We start from the raw sequence: 26,268 nt of genomic DNA on the forward strand, positions 1-26,268 counted from the left end.
AAGACAAGGTCCTGCTGTTCTGTTTCTGTATATTTGTATTACCTCGGCTAAAGGGTTCATGTTTTCTTCTATGTTTATTGGTTTGCTTGTCCCTCTGTTTGTTAGTAGGATTACGCCGTAACTACTGTGCGGATATCATGAAACTTGGTGGAAGGAGTTTGGTGTGGGTTCTGGATCGCCAGTTTCTCAGAGAATAATTCATGGATCCTGATGAATAAAATCGGACATGTTTAGGGGACTGAAATGTAGGAATGTGTAAAATTTGGTGCAGATAAAAATCCAGATCTAGATTTAAATGTGGATTCATTTTAAATGTGGATTCGTTGAGGAACTTGAACTCTACTGAGTTGCCCTTATAATCCAGTCCAAATATATTTAATATATTTATATTTTATTCTGCATATAGTGTGTATACACTGTATAAAATGTATGTAATTAGCTGACTAAACACAAAACATGTATGTGCAATAGAACAGCAGTCATATTTTGGAGGGAACATATCGTAACTCTGACTGCATTCTTTTTTTAATCACTATACATAGGAATCATTTTTAATGACATGTCTCGAAAGTGACCGAAAAACCGATTCATGAATCTGCAAAATATTAAAGAGAATATGAAAATAAAACATGGATCCTCTGTAGGTTCATCACTATGAGTGACACTTTTCACATTGTCTCAGTGTTTTCACCAAGATCATTGATAATCATGAAGAGGCAGTGTAGTTGCATGAGACACAGAGGAAACAATCAGTGGTTGTGTCTTGTTTTAACTCAGCTCTGTGACTTTATAAAACGACCTATAGAGCCAGCACGTCCCACACACACACACACACACACACACACACACACACACACACACACACACCCTCCTCTCCTGCTTAGTGCTCCTGCTCCAGACAGACAGAGCACAGAATCAACACCCAATGAAAATCAGTGTTCAGCGAGGTATTACTGTATCTTGACATGATAATCTTCTTTTTAAATGCACCACTGCACTCTTTCCCTCCACCATGGAGCACTGCAGACAGCTCATATATTATCATTGAGTGCCTTTCCTCATTCTTTCCCCTTCTTTCTCTGTCACTTCTCATGAGCCCCGAACACACACACACACACACACACACACACACACATGCTTGTGTCTCCATGACTTCAGAGGACATTACTTTTGACTTGCATTGATTTCCTGGAGACTTAGGCCTTAGTCACATATACTCAAATTTATCAGTGGCATTCCAATCTGTGCGAGGGAGGAGGCAAAAAAACATTCACTTCCTGTGGCTTGGCAAATTGCAGAGTGGCTTCACATGGAGTTCAACATTCACACACACATTCATGCATATTCATTTGTGCATGTGTGCCCATTCCCTTAGTCTAACCTTAACCTTAGCTTAAACATGTGTTCACCTTAAAATCGAATCATTTACGGCATGGGGACTTTTTGGCCCCAAGAATACAAGCCCACATAATGTGATTGTGTAAACAGATTTACACACGCACGCACGCACACATGCACGCATGCACTCACAGTCCTCCCCCACCACTCTCTAACTGAAGTGTCTCAGTGTGAAAACCTCATTACGTTCTGCCACTGGACCTGCAAACTCAACTGGACAGAGAGAGTCTGGGTCGGAGCCTGTGTGTGTGTGTCTGTGTTGTGTTTTTGTGCAAATGTGGATGCTCACGCACTCATGCCTGTTTGTTTGTGTGCACACAGGTAGTGGTATGTGTGATCAGTGGTGAATACACAAGGCAGTGCTTCATCAGTGTGACAGTACCCAGGTGGAGAAATTTTCCCCCTGTTTTGAGTTCTAGGTAACTGTGGCAGAATGAATTCATGAACCGGCCGGGCTGATGATAAGTGGCCTGCAGGCCAGCTACACATTTCACAAGGCATTAACTGGCACCTCATTCACACACTCTGCTTTGCCTGCTGGCCTTCAGCTCTTGAACACACTCTTGTTCAATAAAAACATTTTTTAGGAGCAGCCTCTTTTTTCATTGTGCATCGGTATGGGGATGTATTGATTGCATTTGTAAAGATGTGAAAGTTTCAAAAATTTGATAAAATGGAGAAGAATCAGTAAAGTGGTACTGAGTGCTGTCGCCTCTCAGCAAGAAGGTTGTCGGTTCGAATTCCGGTTCCTTTTTCTGTGTGGAGTTTGCATGCTCCCCTGTGTTCACATGGGTTTGCTGCGGGTACTCCCACAGTCTAAAAACATGCAGATTGGGGTTAGTTTAATCAGAGACTCTAAATTGACCACAGGCTGCATTTGAAGACTGAATACATCACAGCGTTGCGACTGGACTGTTAAAACTCAAAGGCTCTGACAAATGCATCCTACCCAATGGTCCCTCCACCCCCGAGCAATGGAGGCTCCACGCACCCACCTGGTGATCCTTCCCAGCCCGAAATATCCCATGATTCATTGCGCTTACTTGACCAACTGTTTTTCAAAAAGGTAATGGTGGCAGCAAGTGAGGCAAAAACATATATTTTCAAACCTAAGTACTCAACCAAACATCTATTGTTAAACATGTTTTATGTTCAGCGTTTTTTATCAACTGAAGAACATTTTAGTCTATAGCTCTGTTGCTAGGTAACGGCTGCACAATTGGATGAGCAATTTCGGTTCGGGATGAAGACCAGGCCTCTGCATGTCAGCCCCGTGTTCAATACTGATGACCTGTCCAGGGTGTGCCCTGCCTCTCGTCCATTGTAAACTGTGATAAGCTCCTGCTCCCCCCATTATGATGGATGGACGGAGAAGAATCTAGAACCTCAGAGTCTCATCTTCTTGCTGTGGAAAATGTAAGTGAATGTAGTGTGATGTAAAACATAGAATCACACTGTGTCTTTGTTGCTACATTTCGGTTTCAGTGTTGACCATTTGAATGTGAGATAACAGTGGCCTCTGTCCAGTTTGATCTGCGTTCTGGATGAGGGTCTCTCTCCCTGGAGCGTCTCTCAGACACAGAACACACATACACTGTTTCCAACCTTGTGATGTTTTGAACAAAGATAACTGACTCAACTAGGAGCAGCAGTGCAGGTTCTTCTGAGGATAATCCAACTAAATTGGCCCGTCTCTGATGAGTTATTAGAAGGACAATTCAATTATGCTCAGAAATAGTGAGAGTGTGAAACTCAGTTAACTCCGTTTTAGTGCCTCTCTCCTGGTCTCCTGCCGCGAGACAGACGGAACGTGTGTGGCTGAAATGAGCAGCATTCTCTAACAGGCCCATTCATCATCCCCCACCACCCTATCTTTCGTTGTCAAGGATAAGCTTGTTCACTGAGACTGCCCAACTGTGATGAAAAAAACGGAGAAAAAAACCCCTCTTAACTAACCGGACGTTTCAGCGTCAGCCAGTGAGCCTGACAGAAGGCAGAGCAGAGAGAAACACATGGAAACACACAGGAACAAAACACCACAGAGGGAACATGAAAGTGCTTAAAAACATCAGATGACATGTTCATAAAATATTTGCTTTCATGTGCGCATATTCACTGACTGATCATTATCTCTCTATGACCTGCAGAAATTGTTTTCTGCAGCAGGAGCTGTGGGATGTTGAACAAGCTACACATACAGAATAATGATGAAATCCCTTAATCACTGAAGAATATATGACTATACATCAGTACATCAACCCCTGATTCTATATGGAGTTGAATAATCTTTAAAAGTATATCATAATGCAAATGTATAAGGCACAAGTAAATTATTTTGAATGGGGTCAGACCTGAAATGATCAGCACTGTGGATAAACTTCTGGAAAGTGTAGAATTGTAGTATTCAAGTAAATATTATCAAATATTATGAAGCATTTTCAATTTGATTCAAAACCAAGTAAGACTTAGCAAAGTGTTTATGCTTTTGAAATCTCAGAGTCCTGTTTATTAATGAATAGTTCAATTCTCAAGCAGTTTGTAGTCTTTGACCAGCAAACTTAAAAATAGATACAACTGTGATTATTAGAGTTAACAGTTCTGCTAATATGAAGTATCATTATCATTCATTTTGAGTCAGTTCTCCGGCTGCCTGATCGATCTGAGTCAAAATATACATTCTCTTTTAGCTCTGTTTTTGGTCTCCACCAACGTCTAGTTTATAGTGTTTGAGAGCTTCCCCTGCTGAAACATTTGCCTAAAAAATTACAGGAGCAACTAACGTGGACAGTGTTTTCAAATACAGCCACAGAAAATGTCAGGATGTTCAGTGTAAGTCTGAAAGCTGCTTTAGAGAAGCTTGAGAGTGTAACACAAAAACAAGAATCCCTCTAGTATTCCAAACCAAAGGAATCATATTCCTAAAAATGAACCATGCATTGATCACGTCCTGTGTGGACTAGTTATATTATTAAAGTTACACGTTGGGATTTGCAAAAAGTCCTACGAATGTTAAAAATGAAGCAGCTATAGATTTTCCATACATAGCATAGTATGTAGTATACTAAAGGATGGAAAGATTAGAAACATAGACCTGAAAATATCTATCAACAGAAAAGAGTTATTTTAGAAACAACAATTTATCAAGTGAATTTTAAGATGCATTAAATTTTAACAGTTTTTTTTCTATTATCTTAGGGAAGTTCTGCATGTCAGGGAGCTGTGTTGTAATGGAGAGGACATCACTCTGAATTACTGAAGTCCCTATTAGAAGTGATTTCAAAATATCCTTGATCCTTTTTCTTTTATTTCTCTAAATGACCCTGTGCACTGCCAGAAATCCTCAAATGTTTGGATGACTAAAGCTGAGCCGTCACCTCCAAAAATCTGGGTTTTGATCAGGGCCAAAAATGTGTAATTTACAATCCAGCTAATCTTAAAAGCTAATGCAATTAATTCGCTTCTTGTCAGTCAAATCTGTGGGACTGGGTACTGTTGAGGGGTTTTCGACCATGCTCACACATTACATGTAACATTCCATCTGTACACCATTAGAAGAATAGTGCCTGTCTAATTCCACACACACTCCCCTTCACTCTCAATACCCAAGGTCAGGTTATAGATAAAGGACCATCTAGTACATTGTAGTGTCTACGTCATGAACTTTCATATCTAATTCAGATGCCCCAGAGAAAGAGGCACCAAACTCTAACTCTTTTGCGTATTACACCAGTGGCAAGATGTAATGACACAACCTGATTTAGGAATGCATATTCAAGGCTTCACTATCGAAAAGGACGCAAACACCTGCATGTCACATAGAGAGTGACAGCAAGTCTAGCCATTCATGGATGATGTGCTTTTGGAATGGGTGACTCAAGTGGAGGGAGATACTCTGGGATGCTGTGTGAGACATCATCAGACTTGGAGGGGGACAATTGCTCATGTTACTCTGTTAGCGTTGTTATATTGTTCCACCTTCTGGTGGTGCATCAAGATCATTGTGTGTGTGTATGTGTTTGTTGCTTGGCTTTTTAAAAGGAGAGAGTTTGTATCAGTGTCGGCTGTGTCAGGTCAGAAAAGCAGAAATGGGAGACTGATCTTTTTTTTTTTTAATAATTGGCATTTCGATTTGTATGCGTTCTGCTTTCTGTCAACCTCCTAACTGCCTCCATGACAATACTGAATGATTATTTAACCACTCATCTACTGACCAACAGCTCTGTCTCTCACACACACAGAAAATCATTGCAGCAGATTGTTCTCACCCGACACATCAGTCCTCTTCATCCTTTGCTCCGCTCCTTCTCCATTCAGCAAATGACACACTTCCACCACGCAGCTCCGCCAGGCTGCATCGCTCTTTGAAGTTAATGAGTCAAAACTATCAGTCGATACGCTTTTAATTAGGAAATGGGTGGAATGATTTTTAATTTGGACATTTTTAATTGAAGCTGTCATTTTCAATTACGATATGACATCCATGAGATGCTCTCGCCTCTCTCCTCTCTCAACTCTTCACTTAATCATTTATCTGCAGCCTCCTCAAGATGCTCCATTCGTTTGCCTCCTGATCTCTTATCTCCTCTTCTCTTGCTGGTATAGGACACTTCTCATCAGTGGATGGTGACAAAGACCCCGCTGTTGTCAAGCACTACTGCCTCCTCTCCAGATTCTTTCATTTTATCTCTCATTATACTGATATTTTTTCACGTGTTTTTTCCGTTGGTTCATTTCTCAGTCTGCTCATGCACCTCTCTTCTCCCTCCACACTACATCTTGTTCTGCTTCTACCATCCCTTTCTGTCTCCTCTTAGATAAATGGTTTAATTAAAAAACTTAAATTGAGTTGATTTTATTTGACTAAAAAATATAGTAGAAAATGTGTTTTGCATGAAAACAAGACATATAGGCAACACAATACAAAATGCTACAATGCATCACATCTCACGAATGTGTTGCATGGTTTACAGGACACAAAATGCAGACTCCAGGCAATAAGGCAGGTTGATGCAGTAAAGAATATTCAATAAATAAACAGGCTTACTGTCTCTGGTAGACAGGTATCAGGCAGTGAAGTCCAAAAAATTGAATGAAGAAACAAGTAGAAGGCTCGAGGAATCACCTGGGAGTTCAACAGAAGAATGAGGATGAAGAGGAAAGATGAACTGAACTGAACAGACACAAGGAATTGTAACTGGGGAGACAAACAAACAAAATGACAAAGAGCAACTCTGAGCACAAACTATATACACAAGAAGGAAGGGATAGATGGGACAAAGACAGGAAGTGAAGCTAGGTGAGCAACTACAAAGTAAAAAAGGAAATAACTAAATAATGAACCCTTTATAAAGATGGAAGACTTGCCTGCTCCCCTGAAGTGAAGGCAGAGTACCTTGATCGCCATGTTTGCTGGCTGCAATGTAGGTCATAAAGTCTGCCTCCTCCATGTTAATGGATGGGACATGGACCAAATTAAAAAGTCAAAGTACCTCGAATATATTCCTCTCTAAGATGGTTTCTGTCATTTTAAGGTAGTTTCTATCACATAGATGAATGTCTTAGTTTGTTACCTGGTGCAATAAAATGTCACGATTGAAAGCTGATGCTGAATCACAATTGGTCAAGTGTGTGTTTTGTTGGTACTACTAATCGGTATTACACAGAATTTGGCTTCAAGTGCACAAGCGACAGCATTGGCATCAAAGAAGTTTCTTCCTTCAGTTCTGGAAAGTGGGAGGAAGAGGAGGTGCACCGTCAGTCATTATATACAGTCCATGGCCCAAACTAAGAGTCCAAATAAGATCATTAGATTATGATGAAGAATCCAACTAGGCAAATAGATTAAAAGTACATTTCATCTTAAATTCAACTGTATAAACTGTCTGCAGCTCTCTTTCATTCTCAAGCAGTATATCTCTAGCTGTAAAGGCTTCTCTAAAATCAGTACATTTTGAACCCAAGTTGTTGCATCCTTTCCCAGAGGCAATTTCAAGGGAAACTCTAGGTAAGAGTTTTCTCTGACAGCAGAGACCAGTCTCGTAGATTGAGGAGAGTGAATAACCAGTCATTTTGGATGCAGTTCTAACTGATGCAGTTCCTCTGACGGATATATTTCCCAAGGCAAACGTTTCCGGGAAATAATTGCACCTTTGCCACATAATGTACAAAACTGCTTTACAACCACTATGACAAAAAAAATAACGGTGAGGTATCTTTGTGATGTGTGAACATTGCTCTCCCCCATAAGATGTTGACAGCAGATTATAGTAACACAGAGCTCACCAGAAAGAGGCTGCTGTAGCTTATCAAGGCAGAACTTTAGTGCTGATCTTTTTGTCAAATGCATGCATGATAAATAAAAAAGAATTTAAGGTGGCTGGATTTCAAATGTCAGCTTGTTTTATGAGGGTTGAAATGTGTCAATGGATTATGGTTGTAAATGTCTTATTCATTTTATATTCCTTTTCTTTAGTTTAATGTTGAAAGACATGTCTTGTAGCAGGTCTCTTATAAAGACTTCAGTGATTTAGTAGTGATAGATTGGATTCGATTGTAGAAGATCCCATATATGGTCAAAGAAGCTGTTTAAAGGAGTGGTTTTATCACTGTGCCATCATCATTGAAGGTACCAACATCCATTCTGGTGTCTGAACTCCTTGTTGTTGATGCTCAACTGCTTATGGGTCCTACACATTATCTTACAATGACACTCCTCTCCTCTCCTTGCCTCTCCTCCGCTCTCCTCTCCTCCTCCATACCTGGAGGAGTGGGTGACTGTGGCTCTTTGCGGTCCATTTCCTGGTGAGGAGGCTCTTGAGTGCAGCCCGAGCCATTCTTTGCCCGCACAATGCTGCGTTCTCATTAACTCTTATCAAAGTTCATCTTGCATCCAAATGCTGTGGGCCGCTCAATACTGACGGCACTGAAAAGAGAAAATGAAAAAGACAAAGCCAGCAGCAGAGACAGAGGGAGAGAGGGGGGTGGGGAGAGAGAGAGAGAGGACAGAGAAATAATGGTGATTGAAGAGGGGAAGAATAATGACTGCAGTCTGACTAGTCTCAATATTGGTTTGATGTAAAATTAAACAGTTCATATATGAAACTCTGATAAGTATGTTTTCTAATACTTTGTCTTTGTCTATTTGAATTTGTTACAGCTGTAAAAGTTAGAAAAGAATAAATGGCTCAAATAGAATTCATCATCTTAATTCAATCTTACCCAAACAATAGAGACTCTTTGAATGCCCTTGTGTTATTTGCTCTCAATCTGCCATTGATAGAGAAATGCCAGTGGCAGCACTCACAAACAAGGAGCACGGCAGAGATGAAAAAAGCAGCCCTGTTCTAGTAAATAGAGGAGACAAGCAGATGGAGACATGAAGCGAGTACTTAACGCAATCCTTACGTGATTTGTTCGCATGATTACAAATCACCCGGTAATTCTGTCCTCAAGCATCATCCACCTCTCTTCATAAACACACACGGTTACTGGTCGTCCTCCTCTGTCATCAGAACCCACAGTGCAGCTGGATTTCCTCTTCGAGATGTAAAGAGAGACAATTAGAGACTGATTGCAGCTTTCAGTGATGATCACACGATGCTTAAACACATAAGAGCTCTATTTACAGTAAAAAGAGATAATCTTGTCTTATGAGAGTTTTCATCTAAACCAGTGTCTTGTCTGATGGACGGATACGTCTGTTGCTACACATACGTTAATCAATATGGTGTAGGATATTTATACTGTCCTTTAAATCTGTCTTACATGACACATGAACTCCAGAAGTTTCCAGAGTTTGTCTCTCACATGTGAAGAACGCAGCAGGAGCGTGTTTAGGTCAGACAAGTACACGACAACAGGAACATTCAGGCTCCTGGGTAGAGTATGCAGGAGGCAGGACGGGAAGTACATTTCCAATGCGGAAATCACATATCTTTGTTTAGCACAGTCCTCCAAGGTTGACATGTCTTCAGTGTCATTTTCTCTTTTCTTTTATTCCTCCTGAGATGTTTTCCAGTTTCGTGTCTATCGCGTGCTCTAAACCTCATCAATCGCTCTCACTTGGCTCATTCGATTATCAGGAGGTGCAATACAAATGAATGAAAGGATAAAGTTGATGTTATTCTGTATATTTCTTTTTGTCATTGAAACCCAAGCAAAGACTAAAACCAACATTGTTAGACTGCTCTGCCAGTACTTTCAATAGTTTGATATTTGTTAAGATCTTGATCTTGGGTTTTAATTTTGAAAAAAGAGAGAATGAATTCCTACAACAGTTGAATCTGGATTTTTCATTTTTTTTGCAAACATTTGTTGAATTTATTTTAATGCCTAAGTGGGTGTTTGAGCTTGCATGTTATTTAAGCAATACATACAAATAAACTATTGTGAATTAAACAAGTTAATCTCCATCTGATCACAGGAAAAGACTGAAATGGCTGCAGGGACAAATTAAGTGTTGAACACCAGAGCATGACATCAAGGTAGAACTACAAATGGAAATAATAGATGTGTATATTCATTTTAAATATATGTATCACAGTATGATAGGAAGTTTTCATCTTCCAGAGCTTTCAGATGGAGAAAACGCATAAGAAGTAGCGGTGGAGCTGAAGAAAGAAAATGTCTGGGAGGGAAGGTGGCCTCAAAATAAACGAGGCATTCAAGAAGTTTTATTTTTTCTATTCTTTTTTGTCCAAGGAGAATCTCTGAGTAATCGTCAGTTCTGCGGCAGGTGATTATTTTTGCTTAAAAACAAACTTTATCTGGCCCAGTAGACTTATTCTCAGCTCATGGCTCTCAGGGCCCCACAGCTCTCATCCACTTCACTCGCAGCGCAGCAGTGTGAACACTTTCTAAACCCTTCACCCTTCATCGTGACTCTGCCTCAGCTGCCAGATAAACACCCAGAGGAGACTGTTTGATACCATAAACAACACCACAAAGAGTTGGATGGATGCGTTTGGAGAGTGTCACCACTCTGCTCTGGAGCTCTGTCCCACTATTCCCCAAATATAGTATTAAAGTGTTTTTCTAACCAGCCAGTGGTGTTTTTGAGTCTGTGCACATGTGCATGGTGCTGGATATAGCTCTTGAGTCCTTAAGTCATTTAGCACAAACCGGCTGCACGCCCCCAAAAGAATCAGGTCTGTAAAGAGAAAGATAGTTGGGCAGATTAGATGTTCTTTGTAAAAAATTAAACACATCAGCTAATGTGTGTTTGTGTGTGTGTGTGTGTGTGTGTGTGTGTGTGTGTGTGTGTGTGTGTGTGTGTGTGTGTGTGTGTGTGTGTTTAGAGACAGCTTTGGGTCTCTGGGATGGCACTGTTCTGCTGCTCCCACTTTAATTGGCTGCTGGCCCCTCAGCTTCGCCTGAATGGAGAGTCATTTAGGGACCTTTCACTCACACAGAGGATTGTCGGTTACTGCTGCAGGAGAAATTGCATTCCTGTTTCCATACAATGGGCTGGTCTGAGTTGGACGGGGCAAGAGTATCACTGTCATTATCATGACAATGGGAGCTAATTCCACCGCCACTGGCATCATTCTGAAACCCTCTGCAGCACCAGCTTATCAGGGGGCACCATGAGACCAGCGGGAGGCTGCGGGAGGCTGCGTGAGCACCGCGTCTGAGGTGAAGATTCACACATACAGTACATGCACTCCCAACAGACACATACAAACACATTCAGGCCTCATACTTGGCTCAGAGAGTCCGTTGTTGGCACCATCACATCAGCAAAAAGTTTATTAGACTGCACGTCTTCTTTCTGAAAATGAGTGGGTCTGTCAGGAAAGTTTCTAACATGTGACAGATGGAAAAAGGACAAATACAAATGTCTCTAGATGAAAGAAGAAGCTGACCTATATCTCAACTTGGAAAGACAAGATTGGAGAGCTTCGAGCTTTGGAGATAAGAGTCGATGCCAGTGCTTTCAGCTGCAATATTTATGTCATGCACTACCTACATGCACTACCCAGGACTTACCCCTCACCTGAATGTTCTGGACACTTTCCTGTTGTTGTGAATGTGTCTAACCAGGACAATCTTCTGCTCTATTCTTCATATGTGAAAGGCAAACTCTAGAAAATGTCCAGTGTGAAAACAGCTTTCGTGACAATCTGTGTCCAAACATAACTGTATTTTCCCATAAAATTAATTCAACCTCTTTTTATATTCTTAAGAAACGTTTTTTATGTAAAAATACATGGACTCGTGTGTTAAAAATATTTACTTATAAAATAAATATAAATATAAAAATATATATATATGATGTCTAACAGAGAGGAAAAAGTTAACAACTTTAGAGTGTCATTTTGACAATTTGGGAACTATTTCCTTTATTCAAAAGTTAGAGGACCAATACCACTCTCCCTGTGACCCTTAAGGGATAAGTTTATAGATAATAAATGGATGGATGGATGGATTGTTTAGGCCCCAGAGAAACATAACTTAGCTTAACAGAGAGACTGGATACAGGATAAAACCATATACTATGTATAAAGATGGTCGACGTGGCTCCACTTTCTCTCACCATCCAGAAATGAAGCCAAAATATCCTGGATACGAAAGCTGCCATCCTCATAGTAGCCAGGTCCCACCAAGACACATGCTCAACCAACAGTCTCAGCTGTCAATCATGACTTTTATTCCAGTTTTTGTGAATAATAAATAGCACTTGAACCAGTGTAATAAGAACGACCTAAAATGATAAGAAACATCTTTGAGAAAAACGTGATCAGTTCTGTGAATTTCAAGTTTGGTCCAAGGCCCATTTGCAAAAATGGAAGGTGGGATTTATAAACTATACTGCAGCCAGCCACTAGGGGTGATTGAGATGCTTTGGCTTCACTTTTTGAGGGCAGTCATGTCATCCACCCATCCGGAGATAACGGTCCTGTTTAAAGGTTATGCATCACACAAACATGATAAAACATGTTAAAATGTTTATCTGTGAACTTTATATTTGCTTTTAGGTGGATTTTACTTTGCTGGAGAGGCTGAGCTCAGGCTGCCGGCTTTAGTATTACATTTACCAAGAAGGGTGGTAAAAACTGCAATATAGACTTTTTCTAACTGTCAGCTAGATTACATTTTTTTCCCCCAAAATGTTGGTCTATTTCTTGAAAAAAACATTAGAGTCTACGGGAGCTTGTTTTAATCAATAAGAAGTGGACAACTCTGATCAGCACGTTTTTTGTGCATTCAGTACAAGACTGAGTCCCAGGTGAAAATCAGACAGTGAATGCACTGTGAGATGGACCTGACAGAAGAGGAAGGTTTATTCTCTTAGAGGCGCTGCAGAAGGAAAAATATAACGGGTTCAGTAAAGTGGAAACCCACTTAGGTTAGACTGAAAGACCTCATTCTGTGACCTCATCCTTGTTTTGTTAATTTTTACCATTTCTCTGTAAGTCAGTTGGTCTGACATCATTATCGGCAGCCTGCTTCATCATCTACCATCCAGGGTCTTCCTCAGCTTACTGAAGCCTGTAGCCTATCTTGTAGCCACCATTGAACACTAAACTTATCCTCTCAAACAAGCACACGCACACACAGTTTTCAATCCGGAGGTCCATTGAACAACTACAGACAACTGATTTATTTAAGGCCATGTCTTGCTGTACATCCTAGGTCATGTTTTATTATGGTGACTGTAACTTCTCCATCTCATTTCAGATGCCCAATTCCTGCCCTTGTGTTTCCTGCTTCTGTGATTGGCTGTGTCTCAATTCGGGGGCCGCATCCTTCGATAGGCTGCATTTGAAGACAGATTGCAAATGCATACCCCCCACCCCAAGTAATGGAGGCTCCACCAGGTGGGGTGTCCATGGTATCCCATGATTCATTGCCTGTGACAAACTATTTGGAAAGAGGTAATTGTGGCAAAAAGCGAAGCAAAAACATTAGGATTTATTTTCAAATGTAAGTACTCAACCAAACCACTAACGGTAAAAAAATATTTTCAAAATTTTTAATCAACCGAACAACTTTTTTGTCTGTAGACCTGTCGCTAAGCAACGGCTGTAAGGATGGGACAAACTGGTGATGACATAAGAGGACCACACTTGGTGTTCACAGCGGATGAAGGATGCAGCCGACCTCGGCTGTGTGGACCGGGTCCTCTGAAGGATGCTGCCCCTGAATTGAGACACAACTATTCAACTGTCTGTCCTGCCCTGATGTGTCTGGTCTAATTGTCTCCCCCTCTTCTTATGTACTAACACTGTTTGTTCTCGGCCTTCTGTGCCTGTTTGTATTTGATCCAGCACCCAGCGTACCTGCATTTTCTGGTGTCAGTCATCCAGTGTTTTTGCTTCATTAGTTCCTCGACCTTGAGTTTGCCTCCTTCAGCTTGTGTACTGAACGAGTAGAAGTAAGTAATGACCTGTAAAGCAGCATCTTTGGAAACTGTTCAGTCTTGAGGAATACTTTTGAGTCCTTGCCTTGTGGTTCCAGGTTGTGATACTTTTACTAATAGGGCACACACACAATAACACAACAGAGTAATATTTCCTTGACATTTTGTGAATTCATATTTTACTAACCACCTCCTCCTGTGCTCTGAAGTCAGTGATTTGTGGCTTCTGCATGTAGACAGATCTAGTTTTGTTGCCAGCAGTGTTGTCAGGGCTTTGGGAAACTCAGCAGCAGAAATGCATGAAGCACCTTGAGAAATCCGTTGATTTGATTTGTGTTGTTCTGATAAAGGTCAGGTGAATCTACCACCTCTCTTAAAGTCTGCCTCCTGTGAGAGTCAAGTGTTTAAACATGTTAACATGTTATTCCGTTAAAATAATAAAAGACATATCTTGTAGCTGAGTATTTCCACCTAAGCACTGCATTAAACAGATTCAGACAGCAAAAACATCTGGCGTTGAACTTCGAATGCCAGATGTTTTTGTTACACTCATGTTCAAACTCTCCTTGTGTTGTTCCCCAGTGCATGACTGTATAATGTATATCATGTTTTAGATTTAATATGTGGCAGACTTTTCCATTCAAACTGAAGTTGCTCACTCAGAGGGTATATGCAAATAATATTTAATAACCACTTGACATATAACAGTTTAATGATACATCATAAGTTACAGTGGACGGGACGTTGCTGCTGCAGCTCCATCCCCCACTGACTCTGGCTCCAAATGAATAAGATGTTAATCTTCGTATCCAGGTCATTTTAGCATCATTTCTGGATAGTGGTGACAGGTCGTCCATCTTAATTTACAGACCATGGTTTCACCACTATGGAGGAATCGAGGTCCATCACCTGCCATCGTTCCACCGGGCAATGTGCTATGCAGCTGTGACACACACATACAAATACATTATAGAAACAATGTCAAAATATACTTATGTTCAGCAACATACAAAATGTACATTATATGTATATAAAAGAGATTTGCTTGTGTCATAATCCTCCTATTCTAGCTTTTTATAAGGTGCAGCATGAAAGAAGAGATTAAAACTATAGACCTCACACACACACAAACACACATGTACACACAGTACTCTGAAGCATAGTAAACATATTTTACCGTCTCACCCTCAGGCTGTATGATATCCACTTAGTGTTTTATTACCGATTAACACAACACACTTATGAAAGCTGTAAACGGCTCTGAGGTGGAAGGCCCTATCGGCTTATAATCAGCCGAATTTATGAATTTCACTCTTTGTTGCTGCTGTGAAATTTCGCTTTTATTTTGAGAGGAAAGGTAAGATTATGACTGATTGAAGAATATGCACATACGATTAGCTTTTTAATGACCTCTATGCTAATGTAGCTTAACCACCGTTATAATCTGACCCTCAAGGCCTCTCTTGGTCATTATCTACCAGTCCTGTTTTACACAAACACCAGCTACACTGGCTGGATCATTAAGAGCTCTTCAACAAGCAGGTTGTAAAAAAGAATTTGTCCCTGTGTCATTGACCACAAACAAAACAGATCGCTCTTTCAGCGGCGATCAATACCAGATTACATACCAGACACTTGCAAAGACACACTCAAGTGGGTAAAACTAAGCATCTGCCACCATCTCATCCCTCTTGATCAATGTAAGTTGTGCGTGTGTGTGTCTACACACTGTGGGTCTTTGTGTATATTGATTGTTTGAAGGCTCTTGATGGTGAACACTCAGTGCCATTGATTTAGACTGAGTGCCATGTTTGAATGTGTGGGCAGGATCACACAGAGATTTCAATGCTGTGTTCACATCATTAATGAACACACTGGATTAACATTTTACACTTCACCCAGCAGTGACTGTCAGTCACAGAGGCAGTGAAATATGTAAATACTATTCCACACAGAAGACAACTTTGGGTAAACGTGAACACAGTCATTCCACTGTAGAGTTTGAATAACAAATATAAAAAGAGACAATTTTAAAATGATATTTGGGTTCAGGTCAGGCTCTGTCACGTTGGCTGGTTCTCAGGACGAGTTCAGTCACATTAAACACACTTGTATCTTCCGAGGAGGAGGAATGAGTGACTGCCCATTGCTCAGGACCATAGACTATATATTAAGATGCAAAGATGGTAGATGACACAAAAGTGAAGCCAAAGCATCTTGATCTCCCCCTGGTGGCCGACTGCAGTACATGTCATACATCCCTGCCTCCATGCTAGTAGATGGGACATGGTGCAAACTAAAATGTATGCATCTAATAATTTTTTTTTACATTCAATATACATTAAAGTATCAGCAGGACCTTGATTTAAGAAAATAAAAAAGCAAATAATTAGGCATACATTTTAGCTAACAATAATTTGTCACACCTAAGCTTCTTTGTGTTTGTTCAGACCCATACTCTCTTTACCAGAATCAGCCTCACAACAAATATACTCAGGAGGTCGGCTACTTTTTGTCATAGGGAGGGGCAAACTTATTCCCTGCACTGAATCCTGCTTTAATGGCTGGATGGTCGGCCATGGGACCTTGAGAGAGACAAATCTGTTTCGCCATGAAACTCAGAGCATGCTGGTTTTCTGCATCAGAGCAGCTGCTGCTGGACAGACAGCAGGAGGGGAAAGTCAGTCTCCCTTGCAAGTCAACTGCTGCTGACGACATGCAGCCAACCGTGTACAGAGGCAAGAGAGAAAGTGACTCGGCGGTTAGCATCACCACCGATTAGCAGGCCCACAGCATCACACTGGGTGGTCAGTGACACAAAGAGAACTCACACGTTGCTCCCCCCTCTCCCTGAGGAAGCCTCACCATGTTGGCAGATGTATCGGTTCCGTGTTTTACAGCGCTGGTCATTCCAGTTGAAAGCACTTGATGACTGCAGCTCGACACAGTTTCCAAAACTGGACAGAGACAGAATACATGCAGGACATTTATACAGAGAATGAGGATAAAAGTCAGATCACTCTAATTTTATATTCCTGCTTGAAGTGGAAATACAACCCACGCAGGAAACATGTTTTATAGTGTAGACAGAGGGAAAGACAGACAGACAGACAGATAGATAGCCAGATAGACAGATTGATAGAGAGAGAGAGACATATAGAGAAAGAGAGAGACACCTAGTGGTCTGGGTGAAAGTTGCAGGTCAGCCAACATCACTGTCTGGATGTAAAGATAAATTACATGCAAACGCTGAATATACATGTGCAATTCATAACAACTGCAGATGCTTCCATACAGAGAACATGTTGTGTTGAGATGAGGCCTTTTCTGTTATCTCCTGTATGGAAATATTTTAATTTGAAATACTTGAAGGCCTCAATTCTTTTGTGACTAACATTTTGCAGTTGTAAACCAGATTAAAACAAAAACCTGGAGCTTCCACAGAGAAGTTACCTTTCGTCCTCTCAAGTGATATGTCCTGTTGTTTGATTAGCTGCATTGCACTCAGCCGTCTCTGTTTGTGATGTACTCTGCATTAGCTAAAAATGTGTCTCTTACCCTTGGTTGTCAGGTTGCCCAAAGGCGAAGCTGCTGAATCCAGGGATCTCTCCTGTGTCCCAGCGAAATGAGTCTTTCAGAGGCTTATATGTCAGACCTGGGGAACAAAAACAGTGCTGTTGTATCAGTGCAGCATCTCCACCTGTTGCTGCACCTCATCAAAATGACAGCAGTCTGCTACATTATCCCAGTGGTAGAGAATATTGTGTTCATTTGACATTATACATATTTGGATGACCAAGATGAAAGATTGTACCAATCCAGAAATTCCGTGTCTCAAAGTCGGCGTTGGTGACCTTGTTACTCGTCTCCAGGCGACTGAGATAACATGCCAGGATGTCCTGAACCTTCTGACTGTGGATCTGACATAAAATGCCCCCTTGTTCCTGGTGGTTTGAACAAAGTAAAGACCAGAGTGAAGGTCTTGATATAATCATTTCTTTGATGCATGGCTGGAGTGGAAAACACACACTCATCTCTGACCTGACAGTGAATTTTGGATCCATAGTAGGTGTCAGCCTCTGAAGACACAGTGAAGCACTCTTCATCTATCATCACGTCACAGCCGTGGAAGGGAAACTGAACTTTCTCTGTTGGGACATGAGAAGGCAACATATCCATCATGGATCCAGTTCAGTGAAAGCACTTCTATAAATTGTCATCTGTTTCAACAGTTTCAGTTGTGCATGTGGATGGGATTTGCAGAAATGTAGTTCTTGCTATCAAACTGAATTTTGTTGTGACAGTCTTGGAATTATTCAAACCATCAGAGCCAGAAGATATGTATGCAATTGAAATGTAAAAACTGTCCCACTTGAATGTTTTCAACAACCTTTAACAAGTCTGTGTAGGTGTTTTCATCATGTAACTAGATCAGCTTCCATGAGGGGAAATTGAGGATATAGTAGCAAACAGATCTTGCTTAGAATGTGCATCTTTGTGTGCTTTTGAATGATGAAGCCAATCTGTCTGAGAATAAAAATTGCTGAGACGTATGATACATTCCTGTACTTAAGTGTACTGCATTTACCTGCACACTCAGCACCACCGTAGCCAACATCACACAAGCAAGAGCATTCTTCTTCTTTGAACCGACCGTGCAAACACTGCACACTGCACCGTACTGAAAAACACACACTGCTACAGTAATATCTGCCTCTCTACCATGAATATTAAAATATTATAGAAAACAAAACCCATTTAATGTTGCTTGATATGTTGGTTGTCTTCTCATACTGTTACCTTGACAACAGCGTCCGGTAAAGCCAGCATCACAATTGCACTTGCATGATGAGATGTTAAGATGGCCGTGCTGACCGCAGCTCATACGACATGGGTTCCTTGGAATCTCTGGTAAAGAAAAACGTTAAACAGAACAGAAAGAGTTTGCATGTTCTACATGAATTTGTGTGTCAATGTCAGCTGAGATTGGCTCCAGCCCCTGTGACCCTCAAAGGATAAGCAGTAGAAATAATATTTGGATGGATGAAAGGCAAACCCTGGATAGAAAATAACAATATTTCATAACCAAAAATTGGGTAAACCTGAAATCTTTATGAAAAACGACTTAATGTAATATGCATCACTAAGAATAATTAACCATGTTAATTGAGGGAAGATGCACAAAATTACGCTCAGAGTAAAATAGAAAATTCCATAATTTATCCTTCAAAAACAGCACGTGCACGTCAGGCATTTATATTTCAAGGTTTCATGTTTAATCCTTGGAATTAATTGTGCATTCGAAACCCTCACTGAGTGAACAACCAATGGTAACAGCAGAATTTACAGGCATATCGAAATATATGCAGTGCATATGGTCTTACCACACAATCCACCTACATGATCCCACAGTCTAAAGCAGCCAGACATGGAAGAGGTGCAGAGAGAGCAGTAATTCCCCGACTTATAGGGCGTCACCAGGCGGCCATTCACCTCCCAGTTCCCCCTGAAACAACAAATATAAACTGCAGAGCACAGAACTAACACATAGCAAATGAGTTTTATACATCTTAATCTTTGAATGAACGAATGAAAAGGACTTCATTTTTCGATAATCACATTCAGACACATTTGTTCATAGGTGTTTTCAGATCCTTTTTTAACACAAGATTCCCTGGAAAGCAGAACAGACACTACGTGGGTTATCCTGGTAAAATAAATTAAAAACAGATGATAATAAAGTAGATTAAGTATTAAATTAAATTCTTAGAATATTTACTTTTTTCCTCTCCATTTATACTCCTGGACCCTTCATGTAAATACTGCTGTTTCACAAGTAATTATTTTTGAGCTGGATGGCAGCTTCAACAAACAAAGATTTAACTTGCTCAGTCTACACTGTTCTCAGGTGGATTTAATGTTTTTACTTTTGGTGAAAAGGTGTGTAATGGTTACCCAGGGTAATATGCACAGACAAATATGTCCCAGAGGCCTCCTTCTCTCTGACACAGCTGGCTGGCACAGCCCACATGACTGGAAGTGGCCCACACCAGCTACAACAACAACAGGGATTAGATGCATTAAAACGCCTTTAAAACACATGTATAAATATCTGGGAGGTTTCATTGATGAACAAACATGAACAGTGTGTATCTGTGTGTGAATACCTGTGTATAGTGATGACAAGTGGCGTTCTCTCTACATCGCCCACTCAAGTAAAGAAAATCCCTTCCCTCCTCGAACCAGGAGTCGATGACTTTATGAAATGAGGCGACGCCATGAGGAGAATGATGACTGATCCAGCCAAGGTGACTGAGCATTGTGAAGTGTTGAGGGGAGGGGTCTATGTGACAGGAGTCTGCCATCTCCTTTGCCAGTAAGGCCAACTTCTCATCCCACTCCTAGGGATAAAAAGACAGTAGGAATAATGTATTTAGTCAAATTATTACACTTCTGCTTTTTTTAAACTAGAAATTCCATCACCAGTGCAGTCATCATGATGTTTTCTTCCAAGATCCAAATAAGGTCACTATCACCTTTGACCACTGAAATCTGATCAGTTGATCTTCGAGTTCAAGTGACCACTGGTCAAAATTTAAAGAAATTCCCTAAGTTAGACATTGTGTTCAAGAGGCTTTGTGAGGCCACAGTGACCTTCGACCTCTGACCAACATTATCTAATCAGTTGATTTGTGATTAAGAAATTTGAATGTTCTTAAAATGACACATTCATGAGGCAAAAAAAAATATTATCAGGCCATCCTTGAGTCTACGTGAATGTTTGTGTCAGATGTAACAAAATTCCCTTTGGGTGATCCTGATATATCACTTTCACAAGAACTTCAGGTCACTCTGACATTGACCTTTGACCTTCAACCATCAAATCATAAGCACTTCATCCTCGAGTTCAAATGAATATTTGTACCAAATTTAAAGAAATCCCCTCAAAGTGTTCCTGAGATATCTTGATCACTAAATGGGACAAGCAGCAGACCTGTCAGCAGGAGCAGATTATCTTCATCGCGAAGAGTTCTTTTGCAAAGTGATGCATAGAAAAGCATTAAATAATAATTTAATAAAAAAAAGAATGACTTAGTAATGACATCAATAATTCGAACAGGAGATTTTAATCATCAGATAACTCATTTATCAAAGTATGTTGTTTGGATGTAATAAAGCTCGTATTGTACTTTGCAGATACTGATTAAGACGAGATGACAGAAAAACTTGTTGGCATGAAGGTCATTCCTAATAGTGCCTGAGTGATTTCATTCTTTTCAGGGGTCGGAGCCAACTGTAGGCTGAAGTGGGCGACAGGGCAGGAGACATGTTAGGCAAACTGCCAGGTCATGACAGGCCCAACAAACACAGACTGACACTCTGGCATAAACACTTCACTAAAGCCCTGGTTTGAGTGGCACAGTTTCCAACCTTTGGATTGGCTGCTTCAAACAAACGACTGGTTTCCACCCAAACTTTCCCCTAAAACTCTGCCACATTTACTTTAGTACTGAAATGATTGCAGTGAGTTCTGTTCCGACTGCGAGGGACAACAACAGGCACAAAGTTACAGACTGAAGCATTAAATCTTCAACATGTAATAATGTCTGGTGGATAAATGATGGGATATTGTTTTTGCATAAGTAATTCTTTGTATGACTCCTGGAGGAAAGGTGTTTTATCAATACAGGAAGGGCAAATTAAAATGTTTTTGTTTTATGAAACTATTTACTGCATTATGGTCAATCTAAGCGCCAGTGTCTATATTGGTATATTGGATTTTGATTCTCCTGTTTATGCATCCACAGTGGCATTATGTTTTCAGATTGTCCGTCCCATTCTTGTCAGGGAGCAGCTCATTACACTGTGGTGGTCAAAGGTCAAGGTTGTTGTGACCTCACATTAAAAAAAAAATGTTTGCCTTGTGAACTTAATATCTCAGGAGCACCTGCAGGGAATCTTTTCAAATTTGGTAGAAATATTCCCATGGACTCATCAATGAACTTATTAAAAATTGGTGGTCATGGCTCAAAGGTCACAGTCATCACAAAAATTGTTTTTGGCCTCTTGAACACGATAACTTAAGTCAGACTGTACGGAACGTTTCTCAAATTTGGACCAGTTGTCAGTTGGACCTCAAATATCAACTCAGAGGATTTCAGTGGTCAAAGCTAAAGGTCACTATTATGGATGCAATATGTCAGGAACACAATATAAAAAAATATTTCATTGTCATTGTTTCTTGCTAAATTTTCCTTTAAGGGAAACTTCCTACTTTAAGAAATAAATTCATTTTATTCCAAGAAAAGTCAAGGTGCCCCATTGCCATCTTTTCTGTCACTGAGCTATCTGTGCATCTATTAAAAATGGTACATGCATTAATCTCTTAAAATGAAACGTCTATCCAAATGTTTCTGCATGGTTACGCAGTTTGGAGGTTAAGTATCAAAGCTATGACTCTGATGTGTGATGTGGAAAGGCTGATCAAGTTCAGCGTTCACTCTGCTCTGTGATGTCACACAGACAACATTTAATGGCGTTTAATATTGAGATAGAGATCTCGTGGTCAGGAGGGTTGTGATCTACATATCAAAAGTAAATACTGAACTTTAATTTTTGCCTCTGAGAGAGATGGTGTGACCTCATAATACTTTTCAGGAGCTCAAAGAAAACTTGCACACGAGGAACTGGCTGAGAAAGGGAGGAGCATCCTTTATTCTTAAAATATTGCTATCTTATCTCAGCCTTAAAGCAAAGCCTCAGGGGCTATATTTTAATCACTTAAACACAATCTCACCATAATGCTTACTGGTTCTTTCTGTGCGAAAAAAAAAAATCCATATTCAGATATTCAAAAACACAGTCGAAGCCTTGAGCCTTTTAACGTCTATCAGTAAAGCTCTTTAATATGCCTCTTCAGCTCGACAAAGCCCCTCTGAGGGTTTTTGCAGGGAAATTACCTGTAATACCACAGCTGTGAATGCACAATGATTATCCACATCGTCTTTTTCTCATTACCGCCTTATCAGTTGAGAACAGTTCTCTAAGGCTGAAGAGCAGTCGAAGAAAAGAGCTTCAGACGGAGCATGTGGCTTTGAGGATGTAATCTATGAAGTGACAGTTTGCCCTGGTACAAATCTCATAGTCAGCCCGGAGGATATCTAATGCATTGTGAGCATCATAATCCATCATTACCTCTCGGTCACAATCACATGCAGGCAGGACAGTTGTGCGGATGCGGTAAGAACTGAATGAAAAAACGCAATAGATGAAATGAGATAGGATTGTGTATTTTGCAGAAGGTGGGGTAAGAATAACCAGAGTGAAAGGTTAATATTCAGAGTTTGAGCACATTCAACTACATCTCATCATGACGCTCTGACCTCTTATGTCAAATTTATGATTGACAGTGTATCTGAAGTAATTCAACTATCTGTGTTCATCTTTAGTGTTAAGGGACAAACAAGTGACTATTGATGTTTGATTCTACTTCAATACTATTTCAGAGAGAAAGAAAGGAAAAAATATATAATGTCATTTGACTGTGTGGCATTCACATGACTTTATGCATGATGCTATGCATTGCTAATTACCTCTGCCAAGGAGGTTTTGTTTCCATTTGTTGGTTAGTCAGCAGCATACCGCAAAAACTACTGAATGGATTTCCATGAAACTTGGTGGAAGAATGTGATATAAACCAAGGAAGAACCCATTTAATGGTGTGAAATTGCATTGGGGTACGTCCAGGATTTTTAAAAATATTTCTTTAACATTGCGAGATAGGACATAGAGATATGGCAGTAGGTGTTCAGTTTAAAAAGGCATAGAGTCTGATAGATGTCTGATCTACTGAGGCCTCATAGCTTTTATAGCACTCCCATACAATTCAGTAGCCAGTCAGATTTACCTTTAGCCTTAGCATACCCTCAGGTTCGACTTTTAACGCTATTGAGATTAAAAGGCTGATGACGCCAAGGTACAACCAAATATCCCCCCTCTCGCTCACCCACCTCTCCTCCCTTCCCCATTTTACTCTGCTGAGAACTGTTGGGTTTAAATGTCAAGGTCTCGACTTTGATATGTTATGATTTGGCCCTTAAAAATCAACTGAGTGGAATACCTTTTATTTTAGTTAATTTTGTACCATGGATTTGGTTAAGAACTTTGTAACCTTGTTTAGATAAGCGCCATACAAATAAAGTAATTATAATTATTATATTATATTACAACACATGGACTGTGGCATCAGTGGAGGGAGAGAAAGTAAAGAGCAAATCATTCTCATTGAGAGCTGTTTGGACAGTGTAGCACCTTCAGTCAACAAATGGATTTTTGATTAATCTTAAACCAACATTCACACCAAACACACAGACCCGCCCGCCCGCCCGCACACACACACACACACACACACACACACACACACAGACAAAAAACAGACAATAGGTGTCACAAACCATTTTTTGCATGTTAGCTGACATGGGTTTGACCCGGCTGCGCAGTCTATTGTGCTGGGCGACAATCTGCGAGTACTCCTTCACCCCGATCCCTGGAAGAAAACAGAAACTCTCATTTAGTATACCCCTGCCCCTGTCGCCATGGCAACGTCATGCAAATGTTTTGGCGGGATGTTTGAGTTTGTGTCAGAGAGTGTGGTGTGTGTGTGTGTGTGTGTGTGTGTATGTGTGTGTGTGTGTGTTTGTTGGAGCATGGCCTACTTCACACTTAGATCTCAAATCAAGGGGCTACTTCAAGTTAAACACAAAATATCAATTAAAACAATGAAAAAATAATTTTACCATGTGTGCATGCACTGTAAACAAACACCCCTTAATTTAAAAAGAAATAATAATACCCTGATCATCAAAAACACACATATACCACTCAGGATGGTTTAGGCATATACGGTATGACAACTCCTCCTTTTCAATAACAGAAGCCACATCACAAACTGCATTACATTACTATATGTAAAATTAGACTTGGTATGGAATCATTAATTCAGTGATACAAGGTTGTTCTGTGGATAAATAACATGCTCAGCTAGGAACACCCCTGATATTTACTTAACAGATCTGAGCACATGTCACCAAAGTGTTAGGATGTATTTACAGATTCAGCTCTGCAGTAACAGGTTGCCATTTGTGCCATGTGTTTGGCTAAATACCATCAATGTGGTAATTTGTTAATCTCATGCCACACTTATGTAGCACAGCGGACAGAGACAGAAATGCTGGGCTGCTGGTGCTTTGCCAGATGGATTTGGACAGCTAACCCAGAGTCCACAGCTTAAAGGATTGTCACTTGATTGTCAGCATTAAGATAACAACTCCCAACACAAGCTATTAAAAAAATACAATTCCCCCTTCACACATTCATCAATGTGCCCCACAGGTCACTCACTGTACTGTATTGATGTACATAGGGTTAATTCTATTTTATGTATTTAATTCAACCAGGAAGGGCCAATTAAGATTAACTATCTCTTTTCTCGGGGAGTCCTGGTTAAGATAGGATGCAATTAGTAAAAAACAATAAAATATAAATACAAGCAGGGACAAATACACACAAACATACTAAAACACAGCAAACTGATTCATAACAAAGCAACTTATGTTATCAGTAGCTTAAAACGAATTTTAGAAAACTTTGAAACATGCCAACGGAGGCTATGGTAAGTTTACAGGTTAGAAGTTTATCCCGCACCATCAGATTTAGTGCGTGTCCCTCGTGGACACCTGACTCGTGCACAGTGAGTGGAAACAACGTGTTTACCGGCGGTGGTGGAGTCTGTGATCATCCGGTGAGCGAGGATAAACGGAGCCAAAACCACAAACAGTTCCAGGTACAAGGGAGCTGCTCCAGGCCCCATGGTGAGTGAACTACAGGAGGGTTTCTGCACAAGTGACCGCTCGATCAGAGTTTTCCTGCCTCCTCTCTACTCCCCCTCCTCCTCCCCCTCCTCCTCCTCACTCCTCCTCCTCTCCTGCAGTCACCACATGTCTCTGTCTCTTCATACATACAAGGACCCAGGACACATTCATGAGACCGTTTTCTTTTCTTTAAAAAAAGTTAGCAATCCATACTTAGAAACCCAAAACAAAACCAGAAAAGGTATTTTTAATGACGTCCTTTCTTAGAATTATACAAACATCTGCAGCGTTTATTCTGTAAAGCAAAACTTTCCAAAAAATTCAACCACATGAATGAATCAAATAAAGGTTTCCATCGCACTCTATGTTGCGCTTTTTATACCATATCAGTTATGCTGGTGGTTACCAGAAATTAAAAAAAGTCTGTGGACAAAACTTAGCACGTCAGAGTCAGAAGAAAAGTAAAAGCTCCTGTAAGCCATCATACATTTGTAATTATTACTGAAACAGGGATGTCCTTGTTACTGACCGTGAAAGTCAGGCTAATTTTAACTACTTTTTTGTTGTTTTATTCCCATGAGCACTTTGTAACATTGTTTAGATCAGTGATACATATCTAAAGTTAATTATTATTATTGT

General features: G+C 40.4%; 1 protein-coding gene across 1 annotated transcript; it reads right to left on the reverse strand.

Moving 5' to 3' along the window:
• Window positions 1-14,498: 14,498 nt before the first annotated feature.
• LOC109636785 (C-type lectin domain family 18 member A-like) lies at window positions 14,499-25,703 on the reverse strand. The gene is made up of 12 exons (XM_020098711.2): window positions 25,532-25,703; window positions 24,214-24,305; window positions 19,927-20,160; window positions 19,715-19,812; window positions 19,144-19,265; window positions 18,560-18,667; window positions 18,348-18,440; window positions 17,801-17,907; window positions 17,574-17,703; window positions 17,318-17,414; window positions 16,625-16,716; window positions 14,499-14,702 (listed from the first exon to the last, which is right to left on the reverse strand). Exons 1-12 carry the CDS (start codon window positions 25,626-25,628, stop codon window positions 14,695-14,697), a joined length of 1,278 nt encoding a protein of 425 aa, XP_019954270.2. The 5' UTR covers window positions 25,629-25,703; the 3' UTR covers window positions 14,499-14,694.
• Window positions 25,704-26,268: the final 565 nt, after the last annotated feature.

The sequence above is a fragment of the Paralichthys olivaceus genome, chromosome 1, assembly GCF_024713975.1.
Source record: "Paralichthys olivaceus isolate ysfri-2021 chromosome 1, ASM2471397v2, whole genome shotgun sequence".
NCBI lineage: Eukaryota > Metazoa > Chordata > Actinopteri > Pleuronectiformes > Paralichthyidae > Paralichthys > Paralichthys olivaceus.

Excerpts from the sequence above, each read along its gene's own strand:
- LOC109636785 (XM_020098711.2), bottom strand. The coding sequence starts at position 25,628 with ATGGGGCCTGGAGCAGCTCCCTTGTACCTGGAACTGTTTGTGGTTTTG. Across the intron at positions 24,306-25,531 it reads CACAGACTCCACCACCGCCG|GGATCGGGGTGAAGGAGTAC; the intron begins GTAAACACGTTG and ends GTTTTCTTCCAG. Across the intron at positions 19,813-19,926 it reads CTTGTCATCACTATACACAG|CTGGTGTGGGCCACTTCCAG; the intron begins GTATTCACACAC and ends TTGTTGTTGTAG.